Source organism: Haematobia irritans, chromosome 4 (genome assembly GCF_050003625.1).
Source record: "Haematobia irritans isolate KBUSLIRL chromosome 4, ASM5000362v1, whole genome shotgun sequence".
Taxonomy (NCBI): Eukaryota; Metazoa; Arthropoda; class Insecta; order Diptera; family Muscidae; genus Haematobia; species Haematobia irritans.
The window spans coordinates 333,539-359,653 of NC_134400.1; the positions used below are offsets into that span (position 1 = coordinate 333,539).

A 26,115-nucleotide genomic window follows, 5' to 3' on the forward strand; every position below is an offset into this window, starting at 1 on the left:
ACAACTATAACAATAAGCAATGAAGATAACAAAACAAAAGGGGTTATTTTACAATGAACGATTGGGATACTAAGAACACAAAAGATGTTTAGGAAAGTACTAGAAAATAAAGAAATGATTTTGACAAGTGATGACGTAATTTGACCGTTACAATTTGAAGTTTTAAATTAACGGAAACTGATTTGAATAAACTTAAATCTAAAAATATAAAATTCGTAACAATATTAACTTTAACAAAGCAATGTTTTATGGCAATTTCGATTGGGGGAAAAGATGCAACATTCTCGAAATTGATTGCCAATCTTATATCCCTCAAAATGGAATGACACTCATCACTTGGGCAAACATACAATTAGGAAAAAACGAAAACATCTTTAGGAGGTTTACAAACCAAACTTATTAACTTTACTGTAAGGAGATATAAAATTTTCGTTGTGCTTTATTTATTTCCATTTATTTAAGCAATTCAAAGCCTTTAAAGGGCCAATTTAACGAATTACAATGTACTACTCTAACGGACATTACAATATTATATGAAAATATAAAGCATCAATTGATAAAAAAACAACAACAATTTTATACCGTTATACTGCTATACACCTCAATACAATAAAGTAAGTGGGGCATAACTAATGCATGTATCAACTTCCCTTTCACCGAGTAAGGTTACATTAGATCCGAGTTATACAATTGACGCAATTTCATTTCATTTATTATCGTACAAAGTGATACAAAAGTCAATAAATACACCTAAATCCTGCATCACACAAAATTGTAATAAAATATAAACTTCACTGGTATATAAAAATAGACTGCGACATACGAGGCAACATAATCTGTGGATTGCGAGTCGATCTGGAGAAGAACACCTTGTCAAGAAAAATCAAAACTAGATCCACATTGGATAGCCCTATAAAAGAAGATCAGGTGCCGCAATTGAACGTACAGTGCAAAAGACATCCCAAGGAATTCAATAGCTTGTTCCGAAACGTGGTCAAACCGACCCAAACTGAACACAAAACGTACTACCATATTGAATATCCTTTCCAGCCTATGCATATTTTCCCCAGTCGTACCGGAAACCACTTCAATACAGTAGCAAATATTCGACATAAGTAAACCAAATGCAAGGTTTCTCCTGACAAACAAGGGTAAATACATGTTAATACTGTAGAGTCTACGTAAATTAATACCTTCGAAAACAAGTAATCAATATGGGCCCCAAAATTGAGTCTTCCGTCCAGAATAACACCCAAGCATTTCATCTCATCAACACATGTAACTGGCGTACCTTTGTAAGTAACATCAATTCTCCACGGCTGATCACGTACAGGTCCAAAAAGCAAGTATTTGAATTTCGAGACATTGACATCCAAGTTATTTGACTCCAACCAAGAACCAACCATATCCAAGACACAGTCAACACTTGTCTGAAGCTGAGAAATACAACCATTATGAAAAAAGAGATGGATGTCATCAGCATACAAAAAAGGAATACAATACTTTGAAATGCAGCTACAAAGGTCATTGAGATATAGAATAAAAAGCAAGACTGAGGAACGCTACTACTAATTGCAAGTGTATCGGAGGTAATGCCATCAAATTGGAAAATTGGGAGCGGCCTGATAAGTAAGAAAAAATTAATTTACAGGCAAAAAAAAAAAAAAAATACTAAATAAAAATTTGGTCCTCAATTTACCAATCAGCTTAAGGTAGGTTAGGTAAGGTTAGGTGGTAGCCCGATGTATCAGGCTCACTTAGACTATTCAGTCCATTGTGATACCACGTTGGTGAACTTCTCTCTCATCACTGAGTGCTGCCCGATTCCATGTTAAGCTCAATGACAAGGGACCTCCTTTTTATAGCCGAGTCCGAACGGCGTTCCACATTGCAGTGAAACCACTTGGAGAAGCTTTGAAAGCTTAAGGTAATCTACCCTGTCAAATGCTTTGGTTAACTCCAAAGCAACAAGCACACCACTCTCACCAGTATCAACAAACCCTCTTATCGTCTCCGTCAAATCCAAGAGCTGTGAAGAAGTACCTAGACCTGTCCGAAAACCATACTGAAAACTGCTATTCCTGTATCTGTCTCTTAATTAAATGTTCGGCAATCTTGGATAGAGCCGGGAGGATACTATTTGGTCTCATATCATTAATACAAGTAACATTCCTACTCTTCGGAATAGGGATAACCCGAGCTTTCTTCCAGGCAGTGGGGAGAACAGATGCCATAAACATAGTGTTAAATAAATGAAATAGACACCGAGAAATATAAGGGAAAAATGTCTTAATAAATTTTATGGGAATACCATCTACGCCAAGAGAGCCAGATTTAACACGGTCCATAGCGCTGATAATATCCTCTGCGATAATACAATCAAAGGAAAAGCGTGAGTCAGAAAACAATTCACCTCTCAAATATGGCCTTTTATGATTATTGAATAGCAAAAACACGTTAAAACAAGTCGATTTAGCGATGTCCGTCTGTCCATGTATTATCGTGCAAAATATTAGCAAAATTTGCTCAAGATGTCAGCCAAACGGTTCGGATTTACGATAGGATAGACGATCGGTCGACGTTTGCCTGGCTGTTGAATAAATTCCAGTGTAAGGTAGTTTTATGAGTATAAATACGGACTCCATATGCCGTTGAAGTGAATTCATGGTGGGTTTTGGTAACACATTTATATCCATCCCCATATATAATTAATTTGGCGTCACAGGAAGGGATTAATATCTCTTTCCGAGAGATATTTTGTATGGCCAGAAATCTTAAATTCTACTGAGGATAACCATCTCCACCATCCATCGCTGCTCTTGTTCTGAATCCCCCCTTTTTACAATGGGAAAAATCTAAAATTAAGACAAATCTAAAATTAAGACAAAGCCCAGTGGTCAGTGCCAATTTGCACCAATTTCCTATAGTATATACTTACGCACAACTATTCACTGATGTTACGAGTAATAATCGATTTGCTTTTTTTGACATTATATTTGATATTATAATAGCGTTATTAAAAAACATATTTACATGTGTTATATTGTTAGTATTACGTGATATAATTGAGTAGAGGCTAACAGTAAATATCCAAAATGTTACAACATCTTATAGTAGTTCGTATTTTAGTTTGCAAAAACAAATGCAAAATCATCGCAATAAATGAGATACGTGTGACTTACTTTAAAGCTCCCAGTCAAGAGTTTCTCTTGGAGAAAACTGAATCTTGCAAAGTAACAAACAAACGGTGTATATGTGTCTGTCTACTTATAGAACTAGTAGTAAATGCTTAAAGCTAATGGCTAATGGCTAGACAGAAGTTTCCCTATTTCGCAATATAATATTTTAAAGCGGTTAAAATGCTTCGCCTTTTTCTCATACAATATATGATTAACATTGAACTTATAATGTAGATGCGTCGCTGTTCTATTACACATGTGGTCCAATTTCGATTATAATCCGAATATATATTTTCCTCTGCGTGTTTATTGTTGTATTTTTCTTCATGAATCTATAATTGACAACTCCGCCACCGTTACGTATATATTTGAAAGAGGATTAATATGCTTAGAATGGTACAAATAAAACATATCAGGACGGGCAATATAACGATGAATCGAAACGATCTGTAAAGAAAATATTATTACATTTTTCTCCACCTTTTGAACGTTAGTAAACAAATTAGGTACCGTCTATGCCCCAAAGCTGGATGTCAGAGATTCAAGTCCATTTCGGCTTCCAAATCAATGTGATTCATTGAGATTCCAGAACTGTTATACATTTGGGTTTCATTTGTGGCCTCACTTCCATTGCCCGATGAAATCCTCTGCTGTTTTGATTTTCCTAGCATCCAATAAATTACTTTTCGAAAATTTCTTATTAATATTTAAAAAGCTATGGGTAGCTACACAATGTGATGCATGATATACGAATTACGTGAATTATTGTGAAAAGATAACTTTAATAAGGTGATGACAAAGTAGACACAATGAAACTTATTAATTTGTTTAAATTATTTATTCATTTCTTGTTAAATGTAATATGTATAATGAAAACGTTTTGTATAAAATGTCCATACAAACTCTATTGGTTTTATCCATGCTAAAATGTAGGAATCTGCTTAGTTTCGTTCTCGTTATATGTGCCATTCATTATTATTTAGGAAAATGGATACTCAAATTTTCATTTCAGGCCCTGTATAAATACTTCGAAAGTAAAAATGAATACCCTTAGAATATAGAAACATATCAATTTCAAATATCACCATATATATACTATATGATGCTGTTTGGGATAATTGTTTAACGGCCAATGCTCTCTAAGTTTTTTCTTTTATTTACTATAAGATCAAAATAACAATAAAGTTATAAACTAAATAGGAAGATCATTGTTTTAGGGAAATACCAATATATATTTGTCAATTTTTGATATGTCAAATAAACGAAAAGTTTTATAAAAAAAAACAAATATTGCTTGCTATAATTTTGTTACTGTTTTTTTTTTTTGAATAAACTAAAATACTACAACTAGAAGTAAATTCGCTTGAACGTATTAGTGGGAAACATATAGGATATTGGTTTTATATTATCTTTAGCAAAAAAATTTGACTAAATCGATAAAATATATATTTAAATTCCTAATGTGTAAGTTCAAATCCTATCGTTTAAGTAATTTGTTACGTTGATTTACTACGCGTTAATACATATTTTTGCGAATGTAAGCAAAATGTCATAAGTTATCGACTCTTAATGAGTAACTGCCGCTTTACCCATTCTATATGTTCGTTTTGTTTTGACGTTAGCTTTCGTTACTTAGACACATTCACGCCCACGATAAAAATGCACACTCACGAACAAATTCGCTTTCACGATTCATATTAAATTCAGAATGTCCATCAAGCCCACGATTCCAAAGGCCTTCAGGATTTTATTTTAATAGCGTTCGTAGTGAATCGTACCTGAACGTTAGGTTTTAAACATTTTTTGTGCTCCAGTATGACTTTTTATTTCGTGAATGTGCATGACCGTGAATGCATATCGTACCTGCATGTGCATGAGTAAAATGTGTGTGTGAGTTTTTAGTGAAAAGTGGATCGGCTACGACAATCACAAGAACTAGGTAACCTCATCTCAGTCCAATTTGCATTACCAGTAGTAAACCTGTAGTTACTCATTGCATTATATTGCGGTGAGTTTTTTATAAATACTTTTCGGTAGTTTGTGTAATGCAGTTGGCTGATAATGGCTTAATAAAATAGAATAAATTATGGCATTATTAAGTATTAGTACTAACATAATTGAGCATTTACTTAAAATACTCAAAAATATTCGATAAAGACAATTTTCCGTTTAGGAATATTCTTGACAAATATTTCATAATTATGTTTTAAATTAATGATCCTTCCATAGTATATATTGAATAAATTCTTTATTAGGTATATTATAAAATAGGCAACTCCCTTGAACAACCTACGTATATTTCTATTTTAAGCGTGAAATTAATTTGCAATTAATCTTATATAAATGAATATATTCATTTCTAGAACATGCGAATTTGGTGTTTTTGAGAAATGAATAATATTGGTGTACTATTGGTGTACTACTGATATAGGATATGAGAGTTTATTAATTAATTATTTCCACGCACAAGTTTTTGGTTAGTTCTGCCTTTTTCGGCGAACTCCATTTAGTTCCACGTTTTAATGCCCTTTATATATGAAGAACGATAAGCAACATTTTCGGCATATTTTAATAAATTAATGCAGTTATGAGCGTGGGGTTTTATAAAAGGTTAGAAAAGGTATTGGACCAAAAAACTTTGTGTTATATATGAAATAAATGAAATGAAAACGGCAAACATAACATAATAAATTATTTGAAAACTATTCTTCATGTTCTGGTTTACGAATTCGCAAAACGCAAAATTTTGAATTGCCAATAAAATCGTCAACCGATACGTCTTGGACATGAAATTTTTACAAATTAAATTTCTAGTCGATAGAAAGAGTTTGTGAAAATGTCGTATTATATATTGTAGTGGTTCGGAAAATAAAGATTGAGAATTTTTTTTTGCGAATTCGTAATTTCCAAAAAACAAAAAATAATAACATTTTGTATATTTTTGTCATCATATATTCCTTAAATATTCCTTTTGTTATATTACAATAGGCCTTACATCACGTTTTGGTTTATTTCAATCAAATGAATGATAATTGCGCATAAATTGGGTTAGAAAGCAGGCACAGGATGGTATTTTAGCAAAAAGCTATATTTTCAGATATTTCCAATGTGTCAACTAAAAACTCCTAAATATACACACTTTTTTAATATAATCGTCTAATATATAACTAAATGTTTGTAGTTGTAGTGTATCGAAATGTACACCAAATGAATGAAATTATTTTTAAATTCTTCCAACTCTAAGCCGGTTCGATAACATATCTGGTACATAAATGTCAGTGCTCACAAAAAATTAAAGTATAAATAGAAAAAAAAACTACAAATATATAATAAACATCAAGTTCTCCATCATTTGGGTTTCTGGCATACACAATGTGGACAACACCAGGACAATATTAAATACAAACCATGAACATTATTAGATCAATTAAGCGTTAAGTGTGCTAATTCTTCTATTGACCAAGTTAATTTGTTTGCGGATTTTTTTAGATCTAATTTTGAAATGTCAACACACTATTCGTCAAGTCGATTGCCAATAACTGATGCATTCTACAGTAATATTTCTATGCTAAATGTTAGTGAAGATGATGTTATTTTGGGAATCAAGAATCTTAAGGAATCCTGTAAAATTGATGCAGGGGGCTTATCGGCTCTTTTCTTGAAAAGTTGTATTTCGTCTGTTTATATTCCATTGATGTTATTATTTAATCTTTCTTTGAAAGAATGTGTCTTTCTGGATTGTTGGAAAACAGCTTTTATAACTCCAATACATAAAGATGGTTCTAAGGCTGATGTTCGCAATTATAGGCCAATTTCGAAGTTGTGTAATATATCTAAACTATTTGAAAACATTGTTTGTAAGTATGTTTTTAATTTAGTCCGTCCGTTAATTAGTGAGTCTCAACATGGGTTTGTAAAAGATAGATCGACTGTTTCGAATCTTCTTGCTTTCACAAATCATTGTATTACAGCGTTTGAATGTAGTTGTCAAGTTGACGTTATTTATTTAGATTTCTGTAAAGCCTTTGATAAGGTGGACCATGGATTTTTAATGTACAAATTGGCTAGGATAGGATTTCACCCTTGTTTGTTACAATGGATTTATTCGTACTTATGTAATCGATATTGTTTTGTTTATTTTGATGGTTGTAAATCGCAAGCGTATGTTGCTTCTTCAGGTGTCCCGCAAGGTAGTGTATTGGGACCATTGTTATTTGTTTTGTTTATAAATGATATTTGTTCGTGTTTTCACAATTCTAAATGCCTTATTTATGCCGATGATGTCAAAATGTTTTTTAATGTTTCTGATGTGAGTAGTTATCGATTGTTACAAGAGGACATTGATAGAGTGGCCTGTTGGGTGGAAGATAACAGATTGCCACTCAATGTTTTGAAATGCAATTACCTTCCGTTTACAAGAAAGAACAGTTTAATTAATGCTTCGTATTATATTAATAATGTTGCACTGCAGAAAGTTGATAGAAAAATAGATCTGGGTATTTATTTTGATCCGAAATTAGAATTTAATCATATTGATTATGTTTTGCGGAAGTCTTATACGACTTTGGCATTTATTAAAAGAAATTGCAGCGAGTTTAGCAATCCCTATACTCTTAAAGTTTTGTATTCTGCATTTGTGCGCTCTAAGCTTAAGTATGCGTCTATAGTGTGGAATCCTGTTTATAACACTCACATTGATAGAATTGAAAGACTTCAGAAGAAATTTATTAAATTTGCGCTCAGGAATATTAACTTTGCAGATCCTCTTCCAATATATGAGGCACGTTGTAGACTTATACATTTGGAAACGTTGGCGAATAGACGAGCTAAAAGTTCTGTAATGTTCTTATATAACTTGATCAATGGAAAAATTGATTGCCCTCTTCTTCTAAGTAAAATTGCTTTTAATGTCCCAGTCAGACAACTGCGTTGTCATAATTACTTTAAAATTTATCTTCATAGATGTAACTATGCATGTAATGAACCATTGATTAGATCTTTAAAGGAATTTAATGTTTTGAATTGTAAATGTGAAATTGATTTTTCATTTCCTTTGAATATGTTTGTAAATATTTTAGATTTATATTACTTTTAGGTTAAGCAAGTCTGTAAGGGTCAATGCCCATAGACATAAATAAATATATTTGTCCTCTAATGCTATCCTAAAAATATCAATGTTGTGTTAGATAAACGTCTTAGCACTCACCTCCTGTGAAACAAAGGCAACCTTCTTCATCACTGCGAGAGTCCCGACGAGAATTTTTAATTTCTTTGTTCATCTCGTTAATACATCGCTGATAGTAATCGTAGTCCTTCAAATACCATACGGGAGGCCAACGATGCTCACGCAAGTATTCCTGGTTCTCTTGATGCAAGGCCCGTAGACCTTTAATCGAATATTTGCAAATGATGTTGTAGTTAACACACAGATATGACATGCACCATTCGGCCAATTGATGTGCATTGTGGAGCTTCAACATAGAAATATTGTATTATATAAAAATACAAATATGTATGCATGAATAGTGTGAAGCATACTTTTACGGGTTCCAAAAGCTTCAAACAATGATCCACGGTCTCGTTTGTTTCATTTTGTGAAATCATAGTTAAGTCTTCGATTACTCTGCATTCTACTAGATTTAATAAACGTGGCAGGCATAGGCGGTTGGCTAATTCCAAAAGGTTTAAACATTTGGCTGCAGATATATGCGGTATTTCATCAGTATACAAATAGCATATTAATTTGTGGAATGTGTAGGCAGTAACACCAGGGAAAACAATCTAGAAACAACAAAAAATTCACCAGGAATTTTACACTGTATTTTGTGAATTGACTTTACCACACTGGAATGTGCTTCGCGAAAATCTCCAGCGAGCATTGCTCTCATCACGTCACATCTAGCAACCAAAATAGCTCTATGCGCTTTCATTTGCCCTTCGTCGTCCAGTTCGAAAGTAATGTCTGTGAAAATACCTTCACCCACACAGTTCTCCATATTTTCTTTTATGCTCTATAAAATATTTCGTGTGAAAGAAGTCAAATGTCTATGAACTACAGTATAGCAATTACCGCACAGATATGGCTATTTTGTTCGTCATTCAAACATGCTTTTGATAGCAAACGTGTTAGTTGTGGTAACTCCAATAATTCTGCGGCATGTTTAATATCCTAAGTATAAAAGTAAATAGTAGGTTCATTACCATACTTAATAAATATTCGAATAAAGCGTATGTGTATATCAAAATGTTACATACCTCAATATTGTATATATCGATTGTGCCAGTATAAATAAATTTTAAACATTGGTGCAATGCCTGTGGTGTAATAAGCTACGCATCAAAAAAAAAGAAAAAAAACAAATATGATTAATTATTTCTCTGATATTCGAAACTTAATACTATTGGAAATACACAATAACTATTGGACCTCTGGGTAAAATAAAAACCCCTCTGATATTACAAATCACCATCGACATATACATTTTAAATTAAATGTAAATTTCACTTCCGAATGCCTTGGGACAAATCGAATTTCATCAGTCGCTCGCAGACTACCGTCACGCACAGAAGTGTTTTCGTTGCACATCGTTTTTTGCATTTGTTTATATCTGCCTAACTATCACTTATTTCCAATAAAGCGATCTAGTTTTTTTCTCGTTAGCTGTTTGTTTTTTTTCTTTTTTGGTGACGTTTTTGAAAGTTTTTAATTGGGCTTAAACTGCCCAAAGATGAACGGTCCGCATCCTAGTAATCACAATCGGTTTAAGCCTCTCGCAACGCTAGAAAATAAAACACCCATTCAAAGAAATAAGCGTAGATTTGTTGAGGACTACCCCGAGTTATTGGAACATGAACAAAATGACGATGACATTTAGTTAAAAAAAAAAAAAACCAAAAAATACATCCAACTACAAACTTATTGGATCTTACAATGTTTTCCAAGTTGAAAAAGGTCTAGACTTCATATCCAAAGAATACTCAGATGTCGTAGAACTTAGGTCTGGCGATATTCTCCTAAAAGCTAACAATCTTAAAGCTGCCGAGAAATTCATTAAAGCTTCGTTTGTAGACACAATACCAGTCATAGTAACCTACCACAAATCTCTAAACTCTGTACAAGGTAAGGTTTACTCCAGGAAAATTATAAATCACACTGAAGAGTAGCTTTTGAAAGGTTTGGAGAAACGGAAAGAAACCGGCAAACTGGAGGCTACTGGAGCAGCAATTCGTACGTTCGATCTTATTAGACGAGCACAGTTTACTAAAATTGGCTATGAAAGAGTTATGGTGAAAGAATATACACTCAACCCAATGCGGTGCAAAAACTGTCAAAAATTGGGACATACGAAAAAAAGATGTAAATCTGTAGGAGCTTGTGCGAAATGTGGAGAAATACAATTACACACCAATTGTGAAAGAAACTACTGCGTAAATGTTGACTCACACACATCGTCTGATGGTAAGTGTTCAACTTATAAATGAAGAAACCACTCCTACAATTTCGGATAATACAGTACAACGTATGAAAATTGATAATTCTTCCCCTATTGCCTGCGTTACAGATATTGAATTGCAATCCCCAGGACATGTTCTTTCGTCCAATTCTTATGAGACGTATGACACCTTTAGGAAGCAAATAGGTGCAGCAATGGAAAAATTAGATAACTTAAAAAATAATTTCCTTCAATTTACAATATTTTATATTCCTTGTTTTTGAACGAGCTCTGGCCAAAATATAACAATATTGCAATGGAATATCCAAGGGTTTTGTACCACAAATACGCCTAGGAAATTCTAATTGATAAATACAAACCAAACATTGTAGCATTGCAGGAAACTCATATAATCGACTCCAACAAAGACTTTCTACACTTACCAAAATATACTGCTTTTTATCATAATAAAAATTATGCATATGCTAAAGCCGGCGTGGCTATCTTTGTTCGAAATAGTCGAAATAGTTTCGAAACATACAACATCTTGTGGATCCTTACTTTCACAAACAATCGTTATTGATCTAGGTTTGCCTCTTGTTTTTACCATATCCAACTATGTTCAGACTTTAGCCATAGCCTGAACTTACAACACCTTGGTCAACACATTGTAGTTGGTGATTTGAACGCTCACAATGTCGTTTGGGGATCCAATAGCATAAACTCTAATGGTTCAAAATGGGAGGATTTTGCAAATGATAACGGGTTGGTTATTTTAAATGATGGCTCGTCCACGTTATTAAATACACGGCACACACTCACGGCGGTGGACGTTTCCATGTGCTCTTCCGATGTTGCACATTTGCTTAATTGGCAGCGGCTGCCTTTACCAGAAGTTGGAGATCATTTCCCAATAATTATTTCGAATAAAGCTCCAATAGCCGAGAAAATATTTATTCCACGCTTCCTGGATGAAAAAGCTGATTGGAAAACATTTCAGGGAAAATTATCTCTATATGAAAAGGAGTTTCCTATATCAGATAAATTAAGAGGTTAAAACGGAAATCTGCAAATGAATCTATGCCCATTAGTCGTCCACCCAAGGATCACCAGCGTCCAGTTTGGTTGACCAGTTTCATATCAAAGCTGATTGCTTTGAGGAACAAGTCATGGAGAACATTCAAATGAACACGTAATAGCATCAATTATATGACTGTAAAAGAGCTTGTGCAAAAGTTAAAAAATAATGCAAAATTGCGAAAAGAGAAACTTGGTCGAAATTTCTTAATTCTCTCGATTCATTCATGGATATACGATTTTTATGGAAGAAGGTAAATAATTTAAGAGCACCTGGATTTGACAATTTTGCTTCAATTAATGTTAGCGATAAAATCGTTTCCCACCCACGAGACATTGCAAATGAGTTCGCCTTGTCCTGGTGTTCAATCAGCTCTGACAAAGCCTTTAAACCTGAGCTTATTAGAAGCAAACAAAGTTTGCCTTTAAACGATATTATCGACACAGACCTTTTTCCTGAACTTGTTTCACGTATTGGCGTAAAAGAATTTGATGAAACACTTCACTCGTTAAAAGGTTCTACTCCAGTCCTAGACAAACTTACATATTCTATGGGTAAAGCTCTCCCTTATTTCTCAAAAAGAGAATTTGTAACCTATATACCAAAATTCTTTGTACGGGTATTTATCATCACGATTGGAAATTGGCCGTTCTTTCTCCTATCCCAAAGCAAGGGAAAAATCCTGCGCGTCTCGAAGGTTATAGACCAATATCCTTGCTTCCAGTGCTCTCTACGATTTTGGAAAAGATAATAGCTAATAGATTTCTGCGCTTCGCCAACCACAAACTGCAACATGCCTTCTTGCCCGGTCGCGGAACACACTCTCTTTGCCATCGGTTGGAACATGTGCTACGCTCAAACCTTGCCGTAGGAAAACACAGCTTGGTGATCTCCGAGGACTTAGAAAAAGCTTTTGACAAGGTCATAGTAACGAAAATTATAAAAGAACTACTTCTATAGGGTATACCGAAAAAAGTAATTATTTTTATTTTTTCACTTCTTACCAACCGAGGAATAAAAGTCAAAGTTGATGGACACCTATCTGCAACTTATCAATTAGAAAATGGAATTCCTCAGGGTTCACCCCTATCTGTTATTTTGTATAATATATATGCAAATAGTTTGGCCTGTAGTTTGGAGTCTTTGAAGGAAGCAGACTATATCGGCATATATTTTTGCTGTGACATCCGGTAGTTATGAAGATGTCAATGAAAAACTCAAACGGATTAATCACAAAATTCAAGTTTGGGCAGACGGAAATGGAGCTGTCATACCTTTAAATAAAGTTGAAATACTCCATGTTTGTCGCAAGCATAAATGTCCGGCGTATCGATGTCCTTCGACTCCCTTACCATTCCTATTAAACATCATATGCAAATCCTTGGTCTAATTTTTTCTAAAAGTTTGCTTTGGGACGAACATATTAAACTGATACTGGCGAAGCTGAGCAAAATCAACAATGTTATGAAATTAATATGCTCTAGGAATAGAGGACCACACATAGACGTTGCTGTAGGAATAGCTAGATCTCTAGCTTATCCCATGCCATCACCCTATATGGTTGGACCACAAAACAAAATGTATCTAAAATTAATGTTTGCTTAAATGACATTTTTAGAACTGCTACCGGTTTACTCCGCTCAACACCGATAGATTGCCTAAGAGTTGAAGGAAGGTTTACAGAAAATTTGGAAAATTTTGGTTGAAAAAGCTTGTGTAAACCAGCATCAAAATCCATCACCTTGCATTCAGATGACCTATATACTATCTTCTGGAATGAAATAAGTGCCGGAAATCCACTCTATTTTTCTGCTATACAACACATTTGGCACTTTTGAAAGATTTTAACATACAAATTCCTGAAAAACGAAATTTTTGCTACTCATCTAAGTACAAAATAAAAATAGATATTATATTAAATGAGCATAAAAAAGACTCTACCTCAGCTCAATGCTTCAATGTCTTGTTTGCGGAGAAATTATTTTTGTACAAACCGGACCAAATACCCTTCACTGATGGCTCCGTTGATGGTATTCGTACGTCTTTTTCTGTGGTTAAACAAACCTCACCCCGTGACCATGAGGCTATATATGAAGCTCGTTTACCGGATAGGACTGGTATTTTTACAGCTGAACTTGCTGCGATTTTGCTGCGAAAGTCTTAGCATAGCAAGGGCCTTCATGAATAATAAAAAAGGATCGTTTAATCATTACCTCTTCTTAGAGAAACCTGCGGATATCACAATCCTTTGGGTTCCTTCGCATTCTAACATTTTTGGAAATGAAAGAGCTGATGAGTTGGCAAAGAGAGCTTTGGATTTACGGGTGCGATAACAACCCATATAGAGCACTTCAAAATGAAAAAATATTCATGACGTGGAGCCATACAAACTACTTCCTCCGCGAAATCAATCCCGATATTGTCAGGCCGAATTACCACCCACAATTGAGCAGAAGTGAGTGCATATTTCTAGCAAGGCTAAGAGTTAATAAAGCCATTTTCAATACTAGACACTACTATAACAACCCATCGCCGGTTTAATGCACTGTTTGCAGCGTTCCACTATCATCAAAACACATCCTTGCTGAGTGCCCTCAATCAAGAATAAATGAACCTTTAAAGGCCATACTAAATTGTAATAATAACTGTTTCCTACCAAAGATTAGAAATTCTTTAAGATGCCACATTGCCAATGATATATAAGCCCGAACTCGTTACATTGCTGCTTTAATTACTTCTATTAACTCTTTTGCATCCAGCAGGTGCATATGGTTCTTGTTACCCGGCACCTCTTTTCATATTATGTAAATTTATTTTATATAATATGTTGTAAATAAATAAATCGAATTTCATCAAATACTGCAATAAAGTGAGTAACATATTTCTGTCGGTAGTTATGATTGGACAATTCAATCTATTTTCATTAATCAGACGGCATTTAAATTCAATGTAGAAAGTACCGATGCCTTACACCATACAGAGTAATAAGTCGCCTATCAACTTTAAAGTGTCCAACGTTATTAAATCTTACACTGCGCGCTCTATTAGTTTTCGAGTTAACAATGTTCTATCGGATGGCGAACGGATTATATACGACTACTTTAATAGAGCAAACAATTTACAAATATTTACAGACTTTCCTTGTCGTATTTCATATACGACAACTCGGGGATGAAATGAAAGTGAGAGATTTATATGCGCTAATTATTTAATTCATCACTAATTCGTGTGTCTGCTGATACACTTACAACTGCTGCGTTGAAGCCGGAGTGAAGTCAACATGAACATAAAGATTATAACATCACCTTATCCAAGCTGCTACAACAACAACTACAAATCCTGAAACATAACCTGAAATGCATAGATTAAAGACAAATGTTTTCTCCATAAGGAGTTAGCATAAAGGGCCCAAAATTGAGTTATCTCTCCCAGCCAGATCTATACTAAAGACTGTGGAAAGGTTCATTCGCCCGAACCGAAACATGTACAGTCCAGGCGTGTATAGATTTGTATCTGGCGTTTTCTTTTCAATGGCTCTATTAACCATGTTCCTTAATCTATATCTGTCCATAAAGCTCGAAAAATAATTGTATAATTAGATTTAAAGACAAATCTTAAATCCTCCCGACAATATCGCATAGCTGCCGACAAAAACGGATGAACCGATTTAGATCTAATCTAAGCAGAGAATAATAAATTCTGCGCAAATATCTGTCAATTATTCGAAATTGTAAATTGTACCAACATTGTAGTATGGGAATGAATAAAATAAATAAATAAATAATTCACCTCTCGTACTAACACAATTGTATAATATATAAACCATTATTTAAATGTGACTGTTGGTCTTAGTGGTTATGCTATTTTTTATTATAAATGTCTTATGTTTACGAGATGTTAAGATAAATAAATAAATACCTTAGTGAGGGTTAAAATGGTTTGGTTAAAATGGATTCCTCTACCATCGTCTACTTGAACTATACGGATGTTCTGGAAAACAGGATGATGTAAATCTTTATGCAAGTCAGTAGGACGTTTTGTTTCAATTAAGGGCAATGCCTGATAGCTGGAACGTCGCTTAATTTGTTCCCACATTCTGCAAGAAAATTTAATACATAATGTAAACGCTTATATTACATACGTTATTACCTTTGTGCACGCGATTCATTACGAATTAATAAGCATTCAGTGTCGTCGTTGAAATCAGCCGTAGTAGCTTCCCCAAATGTTGAACTGACCATGCTTGATTCACTACTGCTTCGGCCCCCCATATCGGAGATCTCAGTATTTAACACACGACTAAAAACATTTGAGGCCGTAGCCAGCATGAATCTATGTACTGGAAATCTGGTTGTGCCCACAACTAGAATGAGATCAGCGTATGCCTGCCCAAGAAACATATTGTACATATCTTGGCGGTAATTTCCAACGACTACCGTAACTTCAGGTGGTGGTGGCTTTGGGGGTCTGAAGGGAGCTTGTAGCATCGGCTTTTGTACTTTTTTAAGATTAGTCATCCAAAACCTTTGCTGACGACGAGCAATTAATGCCGATCGTATGGCATTTTCGAAGACTTCATTGACACCAAAATATGTGAAAACGCTTGTTTCGTAGTAAGACACGCCCAATTCTCTTGCGACAGCTCGTGCTTCATCAGGCATTACCAAATCACTTTTGAGTGCAGCTCTGTTATAAATAATAATCGGTGCATTAAATTTTGATGATATTAGAAATAATTCTTCACAAACCTTACGAATGTACTTCTTTCCCCGAAATATGAAAGGTATGTTTCATCTCTATACATGTAGCGCAAATCATTTTTACATCCAACTAATATAACCGGAACGTCTGGGCAAAACCTTCTTATTTCGGGATACCACATAGCTTTACAATTACGCAGCGATACTGGACTAGCTATGGAAAAGCATAGTAGCACAACATCCGAACTAAAATATATATTCAAATGGTTCATACAACTTCAAATTTATAGAAAAATATATACTTTACCGGCCATAAGCAAAGCGTCTGTCTTTATCATGGTCACCAAATGTATCCCAAAGACGCAATGAAACATTCACCCCATCAACGACTTCCCAAGAACGTTCGAGCACGTCTTTATAAATACGGTATTGATCAATAGCCCAAACCGTAGGTACATGTGTAGACAAGAGCTGAGAAAGGGAAACATGTTTGTTGCAAGCCCTCGCGCAAATAAGTCGGGTTTTCCCAACCGCAGTGTCCCCTACTAGAACACATTTTACAAGTTCCTGATGTGGTTGCTCGTTATCCATATCTCTAGTACACAACTAATATATTCTGTGAAAAAGTACGATAAAACAATTCTCATTTAGTTATTTTTCTAAATTCTGAATGTATTAAACGTCTGAAACAATTACTAAAATCAATATTGCATTTACAACTAATACATATCTCTTAAATCTAACTTTACTACAACAGAAAATATGGCAATAATTTTAATAACGACAATTTACTACATACCTTAAATGCATCAAATTTTGCAAAATAACTACTAATAAGAAGTTTATGAAGTCGAAATAAAATTATTAACAATCATTAAAATACCGTCAATAAATACAGTGATGATTAAAACTTCAATTGATTATGGGCTAGGAATATTTTTATTTCAGTTCCGGAAGGTACAACTTTTTTACAATTCAATTTCAATGGGCTACGGAGGTAAGATCAGTGTGATCTTACATTTTATGGAGGTCGCGGATTCCTCTAGCTTACATCATTGCGAGGGGTATAACGTGTTATGCTAGGATCTCGAAAGGTGTGGAATTGGTTGGAAGATGTATGTCTTACCACCGTCGCTAACTTGGACCCAATCTCGGGAAATATGATACTCCCGCTACAAAAATCAGGCAGTTCCTAAATAGCCCATAAGCTGTCTTGGCAAGACGTTCTAGTTCATTCTTGCCCTATGAACCGATTCCAATCGTGCGGGCAATTTAGAAATAAATAATGGAAATGGCCGCAGGGATACCAGAATCTACCCAATGTAGGCATTGTTCAACTTAAGATGTCATGAAATAACACAAAATAAAATTTTTCTAAATTGTTTGCGAAAATATATCATAAAAAAATAATTCAATATTTTAAAATAATTGTATGTTATCGGATCGCTTTATTCCTCTGTTTGTGCTACTTCATCAAAACAATGACAATACAATGTAAGAAACAATGGAGTAATCTTTGTTGCACTAAATTCAATTTAACGTCAAGGAACGATGTGAGTTATTTTAGATAAAAATTAATTGAATTGAAAAGCCTAACAAAGAACATATCATTATAAGCATACTTACTATAGATATAGAAAATTTCGGTTATCTTGAGTGATGTGATATATATTGATGGCTTTAATTCCACTGGTTACCAGATCTCAGATCTATAATCCAAAAATGTATTTTTCTTCCTCGATTTGAAACTGCTTGTATATTATTGTATTTTCTTTGCCCATGACGTCGATAGCACTTAATATTGCAATTTCATGCCAAGAATTCCAAAAATATATCGTGGTGCTTAGAATTTTCTCTTCTGCAGCTCTGAATATATTTATGAGGAATAGGTGATAGAAATATTGATTTGTCTTGACGTTTTTAATTTTCTCCGCGTATCGGATTCTTTTAATGTTCTATTTATTTCAGCCCCAAACAATGGCATTAACGTATCGGCTTCACATAAACGCATCGCACTCATGCAATAAGTTACATGAGAGGGACTCGATAGTGAAAGGAACTAATGCGGCGTTCAAATTATAAGTTTAATATGAAAAATGGGTCGGATTCTGCACACTATAATTTAGGTTTTTTACTTATAGCTCAGTACTATGTTCGCTTTTCGCGTCTAAATTTTCGCGATTATAGTTGGGTACCTTGTTCGGTTTTCTAGTTGAAAACAATTCTTAACGTTTGAGAACACTGTAAGATATTTCTCACATTTACCGATTATTTAGTCATCAACGAATTGTCGTATCGATTGGACACACTGTAAGATTCTTTACTAAAACAGACATTTCGTCCGGAAAAACTAATGGCGTTTTCTTTTCTTGTATAAAATGCGCACTTTTTTTGCATTTTGCCCGGAAAATGTACTTTTTAGGTTCTTTTCTAAAAAAAAAAACAGGCAAAAGTGCGAAGAGGCTTCGAGTTCTTTTGTTAAAATAGCGCCACGCATAGAGGCAAAGTGGGGACATTTTCAGTACCGCCGACAAACGAGAGTGCTGCGATTGCCCTGTTTCCTTTTTTGAATTCTTTTCTGCCCGCTGAAACAACAGCATTTTTTAGGTTGCTGGCAACATTTTAAAAATGCGCATTCTGTACAGACAAAATGAAGGCAAAGCTCTTTTTTCGGAAAAGAAAACACCATTATAGTCTGTAATGCGTCTTACATGTGTTATCGATCCCATAAACATGCAGCAGTATCGATTATGCCCTCGGACTCGACCACTGTCGTCCGGATAAACTTATAATCTGAAAGGCATATAAATTAAATCCCCTCAAAATTCGTACAACAAATCAATGGTATTGGAATACTCCTCTTGAACGCACTAATTACAACATACACCAGCTGATATTGTCATCACTCATTGTCACTCAGTTAAATTTTATTTCAGGCTTATAAAACTGGAAGACTTATTTCTCTAATCGCAACAGTAGCAACGTTGATGTTATATAGATTTTTTGGTTTACTTCCTCGACAGGCTCCTGGTAACATAAAAAGGTAAGCGTTGGGCCGAAATTTGGTATTGACTAAATACAATATGGTCATCTGTTTATCTTTAAAGAGGCAATAACTTACTTCAATATTGCAAAATATATGTAAAGTATTGTAAATATATGAGCATGCCGTCGAGTGATTCGTTGACCATGGGTCCCCCAATGAGTCTACAAAAACAAGTTAAAATAAGGTACGTAATGGATAATAATTCTCATGATTTTCGCCGTTTCACCCTAGTCATACTATTGCCAAAATCTTATTTTGTTTTCTTTCAACCACAGATATAACAGGTATTCGTTAATTTCTTATTTGTGGGAAATTTGATCATTCTTTCCTAGTTATATAGAAATTAGGTAAAAACTTAAATTACCGGTGCTTATTGTGAACTTTCGATTTCACCATTTACGGGTATTTACGGAACGATATTGGTTCAATTTTTGGGGGAATGATTACGGAGAAAAAGTTTAGTGTGAGAAGGTGTATCGAAAAATGTCTCCTAGTCGTTTTTTAAAAACAACAGTAAATATATTACTGATAATGACATTGACATGAAATAATGCCCCAATTAACCCCCATTTTCACGAAGCTCCGTAAGAGCTACGAAATTTTAATCCGTACTATGGACATATCTGCCGTCTTGCCCATATATTCCATATGTCAGTTAAGAACTTACCCGATGATAAGTTAACCGGAGAGAAGATATTTGCAGTTTACTTCCTGTTAACTGGGAGTTAAACACTAAAGGTGGGTATTAAGTTCGAGTTTAACCGCTAAACTCGCAATTTTTCATGATTATTTTTCTTTAACAGTTCATTTTTAAGAATCTAAACCTTATGAAAAGTTGCTTTGCGCAATTCCCCATCAGGTTATATTAAAATTTGCATCAAAGAGGTATAATTTTATCCTTTTTTAGTGATTTATTTTTGATTTTAGCGGCTAAACTCGAACTTAGTACCCAACTTTAAGGTGGGTACTAATTTGGAAAGTTTATATTTTTTAAAATGGATTATTAAACAAAAGTAATCTAATTCAACATTTTAAAATGCACTATTCTATTGGTATTTGTACTACAATTTATACTATTATTATTTCAATGAATATAATAAGCTAACATACCCTTTGCACATCGATAATATTTCGTAATAACGCATTTCTTGTTAGTAGTATCTTTTATATACATAATAGTAATGTAATGAAATACAATACAATTAATAGACTTATAATAGTTGTGTTATTGAATTATATTGGTCATCTTCTGTTAAGGTAAGTACTATGTTCGCTTTTCGAGTTGAAATATTCGCGGTTAGTTTATTAAAATAGTTCAATATAAAGCAGATAACTTAACTCAATTGATGCGCAGTTTCTTGTTCCTCTGAATTTCGGCAAGGCATTATGGGAATATATTTGTTTTCATTTATTTTTGATTATTTCAGGAAAAGTAATAGCGAAAACAAAGTTATTTTCAACTCGAAAACCGAACATAGTACACACATTTAGCCGAAAAAAAGAATAATTTTCACAATACTTCCAATTTAGGCTGGATCACATTGAGAAGAGTGAGCAAGATAAGCGAGAATATAGGGGGCTACAGCTGGATAATGGTCTTAAAGTGCTATTAGTAAGTGATGTTGAGACCGACGTGTCTGCAGCAGCTTTAGCGGTACAAGTAGGGTGAGTCAATTTTGCGTAAGCTATCTCCCCCCCATATTTGTCTATTTACTGTAATACATGTCATAGGCATATGTCCGATCCGGATACACTTCCAGGATTGGCGCATTTCTGCGAGCACATGCTATTCTTAGGAACGCAAAAATATCCAAACGAAAATGACTACACAACTTATCTCTCTCAAAGTGGTGGCTCATCAAATGCGGCCACATATCCACTGATGACAAAATATCATTTTTATGTTGCTCCAGAAAAGTTGGATGGCGCATTGGATCGATTTGCACAATTTTTTATTGCACCCCTGTTTACCTCGAGTGCCACAGACCGCGAAATCAATGCCGTAAGTATTTATTTTATAATATTTTGAAATCGTATTTGCAATAAACCGATTATTCAAACAGGTTAATTCAGAGCATGAAAAAAATATATCTAGCGATGAATGGCGTATAAAGCAATTACATAAACATTTGGCAAAACCAGGGCATGCATATAAGAAGTTTGGAAGCGGAAGTAAGCGGACTTTATATGAAATTCCCAAACAACAGAACATAGAAGTAAGGAATGAATTGTTGAAATTCCACAAAGAGTGGTATTCTTCCAACATTATGAGTCTAGCAGTGATCGGCAAAGGTATAGTACCATTTGAACACTTAACATTTCGTACCCACCCGAATAATTTTAATAATTTTAAATTTACACACTTATTATGTATCTTTACTTAGGCTATAGTCATGTAATACATTTTTTTATTTGGTCTCATTGGCTTTGTATTACGAAATAAATGGAAATTGAAATTGAATTGAATAAGACACAAGCAGCAGTTGCTCAGTTATTTATGAGTATACCTCGATTCTACTTTCAACATCATGATCCAATTAGTAATAGATTATAGTCATATTTATTATAGCTATTTAGTATAGTTATAGGAAACAATAGAACATGCACCATCAATGTTCAAACCAATGAGTCATATTCAGACAAACAGCTCGTCAAACCTAATCATTCTATAAACACATATCACCAATTTTTTTTTTTAATTTTAAAACAAACATTTAATCTCAACAATTAATTTTATTGAATAAATCTAAATCATAGTGAGTAGGTTTAGAATTGTGCATTATAGATAAATTTAAAGACAAACACATTAAGTAAACTTGTCTTAGATGTATGAAACATGTTGCAGATTAAAGCACCCTCAAGAATTACATTTGAGTAGTTCAAGGAAGTTTACAGTGGATTTCCTCCAATGTCTTAAATCAAATGGTGGAAGCAAATAAATTACAACAGAAACCGCTCATCGCCTTAATTAAATTCAAGGGAGAATGACTCACACTTCGAAGAAATCACCACTTTACATTTAAGGTTGGTGGTGAACATATAAACACAAACTCCTGTACAGTTTTACCTGATAATTTCATAACCAGTAAAGTTACTGGCATTGCTACAATTCCAGCGTGGAACTTTGCAATATGTGATGTAAATATAGAATAGAAAAATACATCGAAAATCAAGAACGTAATTGCAAGTGGATCCAAACATAGTAAAAATCTACGAGTAAATTTTAAAACAGTTTCATATAACCAATTCAAATTATATAATATATTTATATTACAAATATTACCAGTTAATATTATTTTTTTTTAGATAGTCTCGATGAACTTGAAAAGATGGTATTACAAAAATTTTCTGAAATTGAAAATAAAAACGTTCAAGTCCCAAGATGGCCGCGAGAACCCTATGATGATAATCAATATGGACAAAAAGTACTAATTGTGCCAGTTAAGGATTTACGTTCTGTGACAATTAGTTTTACGACTGATGATCTAACAGAGTTTTATAAAACTGCCCCAGATAGCTACTTGACTCATTTACTTGGCCATGAGGGAAAGGGTAGTATACTATCGGAGTTGCGCAGATTAGGATGGTCAAATGACCTCTTAGCTAGTCACCATAATATTCTACATGGATTTGGTTTCTTTGAGATTCATATTACATTGACCCAAGATGGGGTTGACCATGTGGATGATATTATTAAAATTGTCTTTCAATATTTGCAAATGTTGCGGCAGCTTGGTCCTCAAAAATGGATATTTGATGAATGTGTGAAAATTAATGAAATGCGCTTTAGATTTAAGGAAAAGGAAAAGCCCGAGAAATTAGTCACCAACGTTGTTTCATGTATGCAGGTGTATCCATTAGACCAAGTTCTAACTGCGCCATACTTAAACGACGAATGGAAACCTGAACTTATACAAAAATTATTAGATGAACTTGTACCATCTAAATGCATAGTAGTAGTTATCGGGCAGAGCTACGAAAAACAAGCCAACATGTCAGAACCTTACTACCAAACCAAATACACTACCATGAAAATAGGCGAAACGACGATGAAGGTATGATCAAACGTCACACAACTTGTATATCATTGTCCACATTATTTTTATTAAACTCTTACAGCAATGGGAGAACTGTGAGTTAAACGATAACTTATCATTGCCGCTCCCAAATGCTTTCATTCCCGAAAAATACGACTTGGCTCCTTTCGACAACGACTTGTCCAAACATCCTATAATAATAATGGACACGCCAATCTTGCGAGTGTGGCATAAACAAGATAATTTCTACCTAAAACCAAAAGCATGTATGTCGTTCGATATGTCGAACCCTATTGCTTATTTGGATCCTCTTAATTGCAATTTGAATTACCTAATGGTTTCGCTCATAAGAGATCAATTAAATGAGTATCTCTATGACGCAGAGTTAGCCGATTTAAAGCTTCAAGTAGGAAATAAGTCCAATGGAATAGATGTAAGTAAAGAATTTTATATACAAAATTATCGAATGTTTCAAGAAGTATTCATTTCTTAGATAACTATACGCGGATATGATGATAAGCAGGTTATTCTTTTGGAAAAGTTACTTGGTCATCTTTTCGAGTTTGACGCGAATGAAAAACGTTTTGACATACTCAAAGAAGAATATAAACGTAGTTTGAAGAACTTTAATGCCGAGCAACCGTATCAGCACTCAATCTATTACTTAACTTTGCTGTTAGCAGAAAATGTCTGGTCCAACGGGGAGCTTCTGGACGCTGTTGAGCGTAAGTACTTTAATTGAATGAAAAAAAAAATGACATTTAAGATTTATTACTACAGTGGTAACTTACGAGAGAGTTTTGCAATATGCCCATGAATTCTTCTCAAGATTGCACACTGAATGCTTCATCTATGGAAATGTTACAAAGCAAAAGGCCCACGAAATAGCAGGCATGGTAAATAAGCGATTAGAAGATACAAATGCGAGAGTTTTACCATTATTAGCCAGACAAATGCTTCCTAAAAGAGAATATAAGTTGTGTCCAGGTATTACTATATGAGTTTCTGTATGAGTTTACAAATGACATGTATGAAGTATGTACATCAACTGTTATAGGTGATAGCTATTTGTTTGAGAAGGAAAACGAGTTTCACAAGAGCAATTGCACTCAATTATACATCCAATATGGACCACAATCGGATCGAAGTAACAACATGGTAAATTTAATTTCTCAAATTTTAACAGAGCCTTGTTATGATTGCTTGAGAACAAAGGTAGATCAAAATGTATTCAAATGATGATTGCAAAGTGTATTTACAATGTGAATTATGTTTCTAAATTTAATAGGAACAATTAGGATACATCGTCTTCAGCGGACCAAGAAAAATGAACGGTGCCAATGGTATACGAATTATTGTTCAATCTTCGATGCACCCATCTTTTGTTGAAGATCGTATAGAAACATTTTTGCGAAATTTCGTGGTATGTCTGATATTGTATAACAGTTTGATTTGATGTATATCATTTTTTTTGTTTTGGTAGAAAGTTATCGAAGAAATGCCTGAAGAAGAGTTTGAACGGCACAAAACAGCTTTGGAAGTAAAAAAAAGAGAAAAACCTAAAACAGTTTTTTCTCAATTCGTTCAGTTTTATAGCGAAATTTCTTTGGCGCAATATCACTTTGATCGAAATGAGGCTGAAATTGCTATACTACGTACCATTACTAAGGAAGAATTGTTAGAGTGTTATAAGGTAAGATGAAAGAGGCTTATTGATAATAGAAAAGTGTTCTCATTCTTTTTATTTTTAAGACTATCATTGCTCCCGACAGTCCTGAACGAAGGGTTCTATCAGTCCATATTATATCCAAACAAAATCAAGAAGAAAATGTAACTAAAATGGATCGCCATGCAAGGATTTCGGACCTAGTTGTATTCAAGTCCAGCAAAGAACTATTCCCACTTACATCTCCATTTCTTAATATTAATGCAAAGGGAGCACGCAGCAAGTTGTAAATACTGTAGAATGAATTTTCTTTGATTATTATTACAGTTTTACTTTTCAATTTGTAAATATTCGCGACATATTATGACATGTTCTGATTAAAAATTAAAATTAAAGGTGGAAATGATAGACAGGCGGTTTACTTTGATCGGCACGAAATAGATCTGAAGGAGTAAATAACGAATGTTAAAATCATGAGTAAACTTTTTTTCCACAAAAGACTACCATTTTTTTTGTAATGAGAATTGAAAACAAATTATGTATTGTAATCAGGCGGTTTACTTTGATCTACACGAAATAGATCTGAAGGAGTATTTTAATCGAATATTTTTAATAGTCAAAATTGACTTCTAACAAAAACTATCTCAAAACCTATCTGCCAATGAAATGGGATCTTTTAGTTTTTTTCTTAAATATACCCGTATTATTTTCTTGCATTAAAATGCATTAAAAAAGGAGGGAGATTTGGTATCGGAACAAATCTACTTTAATTTGTTAAAAACAAACAAATTTGTTTGAGTGTATGAGAAGGGGTTTTAAAGCGAAAATGTAAAGTAAAAATTTGTCGAAAAAGCCTTGTTTTCGAGATATCGACATCTGAAAATCGGTATTTTCCTTTATATTTTTGTTAATTTTGACAGCAATTTTTCATGAAATGAATGACATTGCTCTTTTTTGCGTTTTTGGTAAAAATATG

General features: G+C 33.9%; 2 protein-coding genes across 3 annotated transcripts; one reads left to right on the forward strand and one right to left on the reverse strand.

Annotated features, from left to right (window-relative positions):
• Positions 1 to 2,974: 2,974 nt before the first annotated feature.
• RhoBTB (Rho-related BTB domain containing) lies at positions 2,975 to 18,375 on the reverse strand. Of its 2 annotated transcripts, none has more exons than XM_075304183.1 (12): positions 18,017 to 18,375; positions 16,698 to 17,006; positions 16,439 to 16,636; positions 15,840 to 16,376; positions 15,609 to 15,786; positions 9,435 to 9,509; positions 9,250 to 9,348; positions 9,020 to 9,190; positions 8,718 to 8,960; positions 8,386 to 8,650; positions 3,690 to 3,843; positions 2,975 to 3,626 (listed from the first exon to the last, which is right to left on the reverse strand). In XM_075304183.1, exons 2-11 carry the CDS (start codon positions 16,979 to 16,981, stop codon positions 3,713 to 3,715), a joined length of 2,181 nt encoding a protein of 726 aa, XP_075160298.1. In that variant the 5' UTR covers positions 16,982 to 17,006; positions 18,017 to 18,375; the 3' UTR covers positions 2,975 to 3,626; positions 3,690 to 3,712. The 2 variants fall into 2 exon arrangements, with proteins under 2 accessions (XP_075160298.1, XP_075160297.1); XM_075304182.1 differs by having other exon boundaries at positions 3,690 to 3,861.
• Positions 18,376 to 19,285: 910 nt separating this feature from the next.
• On the forward strand, positions 19,286 to 25,547 carry Ide (Insulin degrading metalloproteinase). The gene is made up of 13 exons (XM_075304186.1): positions 19,286 to 19,433; positions 19,498 to 19,620; positions 20,967 to 21,101; positions 21,168 to 21,438; positions 21,500 to 21,728; positions 22,743 to 23,491; positions 23,556 to 23,906; positions 23,967 to 24,198; positions 24,254 to 24,460; positions 24,531 to 24,688; positions 24,762 to 24,896; positions 24,957 to 25,166; positions 25,226 to 25,547. Exons 1-13 carry the CDS (start codon positions 19,378 to 19,380, stop codon positions 25,427 to 25,429), a joined length of 3,060 nt encoding a protein of 1,019 aa, XP_075160301.1. The 5' UTR covers positions 19,286 to 19,377; the 3' UTR covers positions 25,430 to 25,547.
• Positions 25,548 to 26,115: the final 568 nt, after the last annotated feature.

What these genes read in the sequence shown, in the direction of transcription:
- RhoBTB (XM_075304182.1), bottom strand. Translation starts at nt 16,981, where the DNA reads ATGGATAACGAGCAACCACATCAGGAACTTGTAAAATGTGTTCTAGTA. An exon ending in CCATTTTAACCCTCACTAAG is followed by an intron (nt 9,510 to 15,608) that starts GTATTTATTTAT and finishes TTTGATGCGTAG; the next exon opens with CTTATTACACCACAGGCATT. An exon ending in GCGAAGCACATTCCAGTGTG is followed by an intron (nt 8,961 to 9,019) that starts GTAAAGTCAATT and finishes TGTTGTTTCTAG; the next exon opens with ATTGTTTTCCCTGGTGTTAC.
- Ide (XM_075304186.1), top strand. Translation starts at nt 19,378, where the DNA reads ATGTTATATAGATTTTTTGGTTTACTTCCTCGACAGGCTCCTGGTAAC. An exon ending in CAGACCGCGAAATCAATGCC is followed by an intron (nt 21,439 to 21,499) that starts GTAAGTATTTAT and finishes TTATTCAAACAG; the next exon opens with GTTAATTCAGAGCATGAAAA. An exon ending in TCTAGCAGTGATCGGCAAAG is followed by an intron (nt 21,729 to 22,742) that starts GTATAGTACCAT and finishes ATTTTTTTTTAG; the next exon opens with ATAGTCTCGATGAACTTGAA.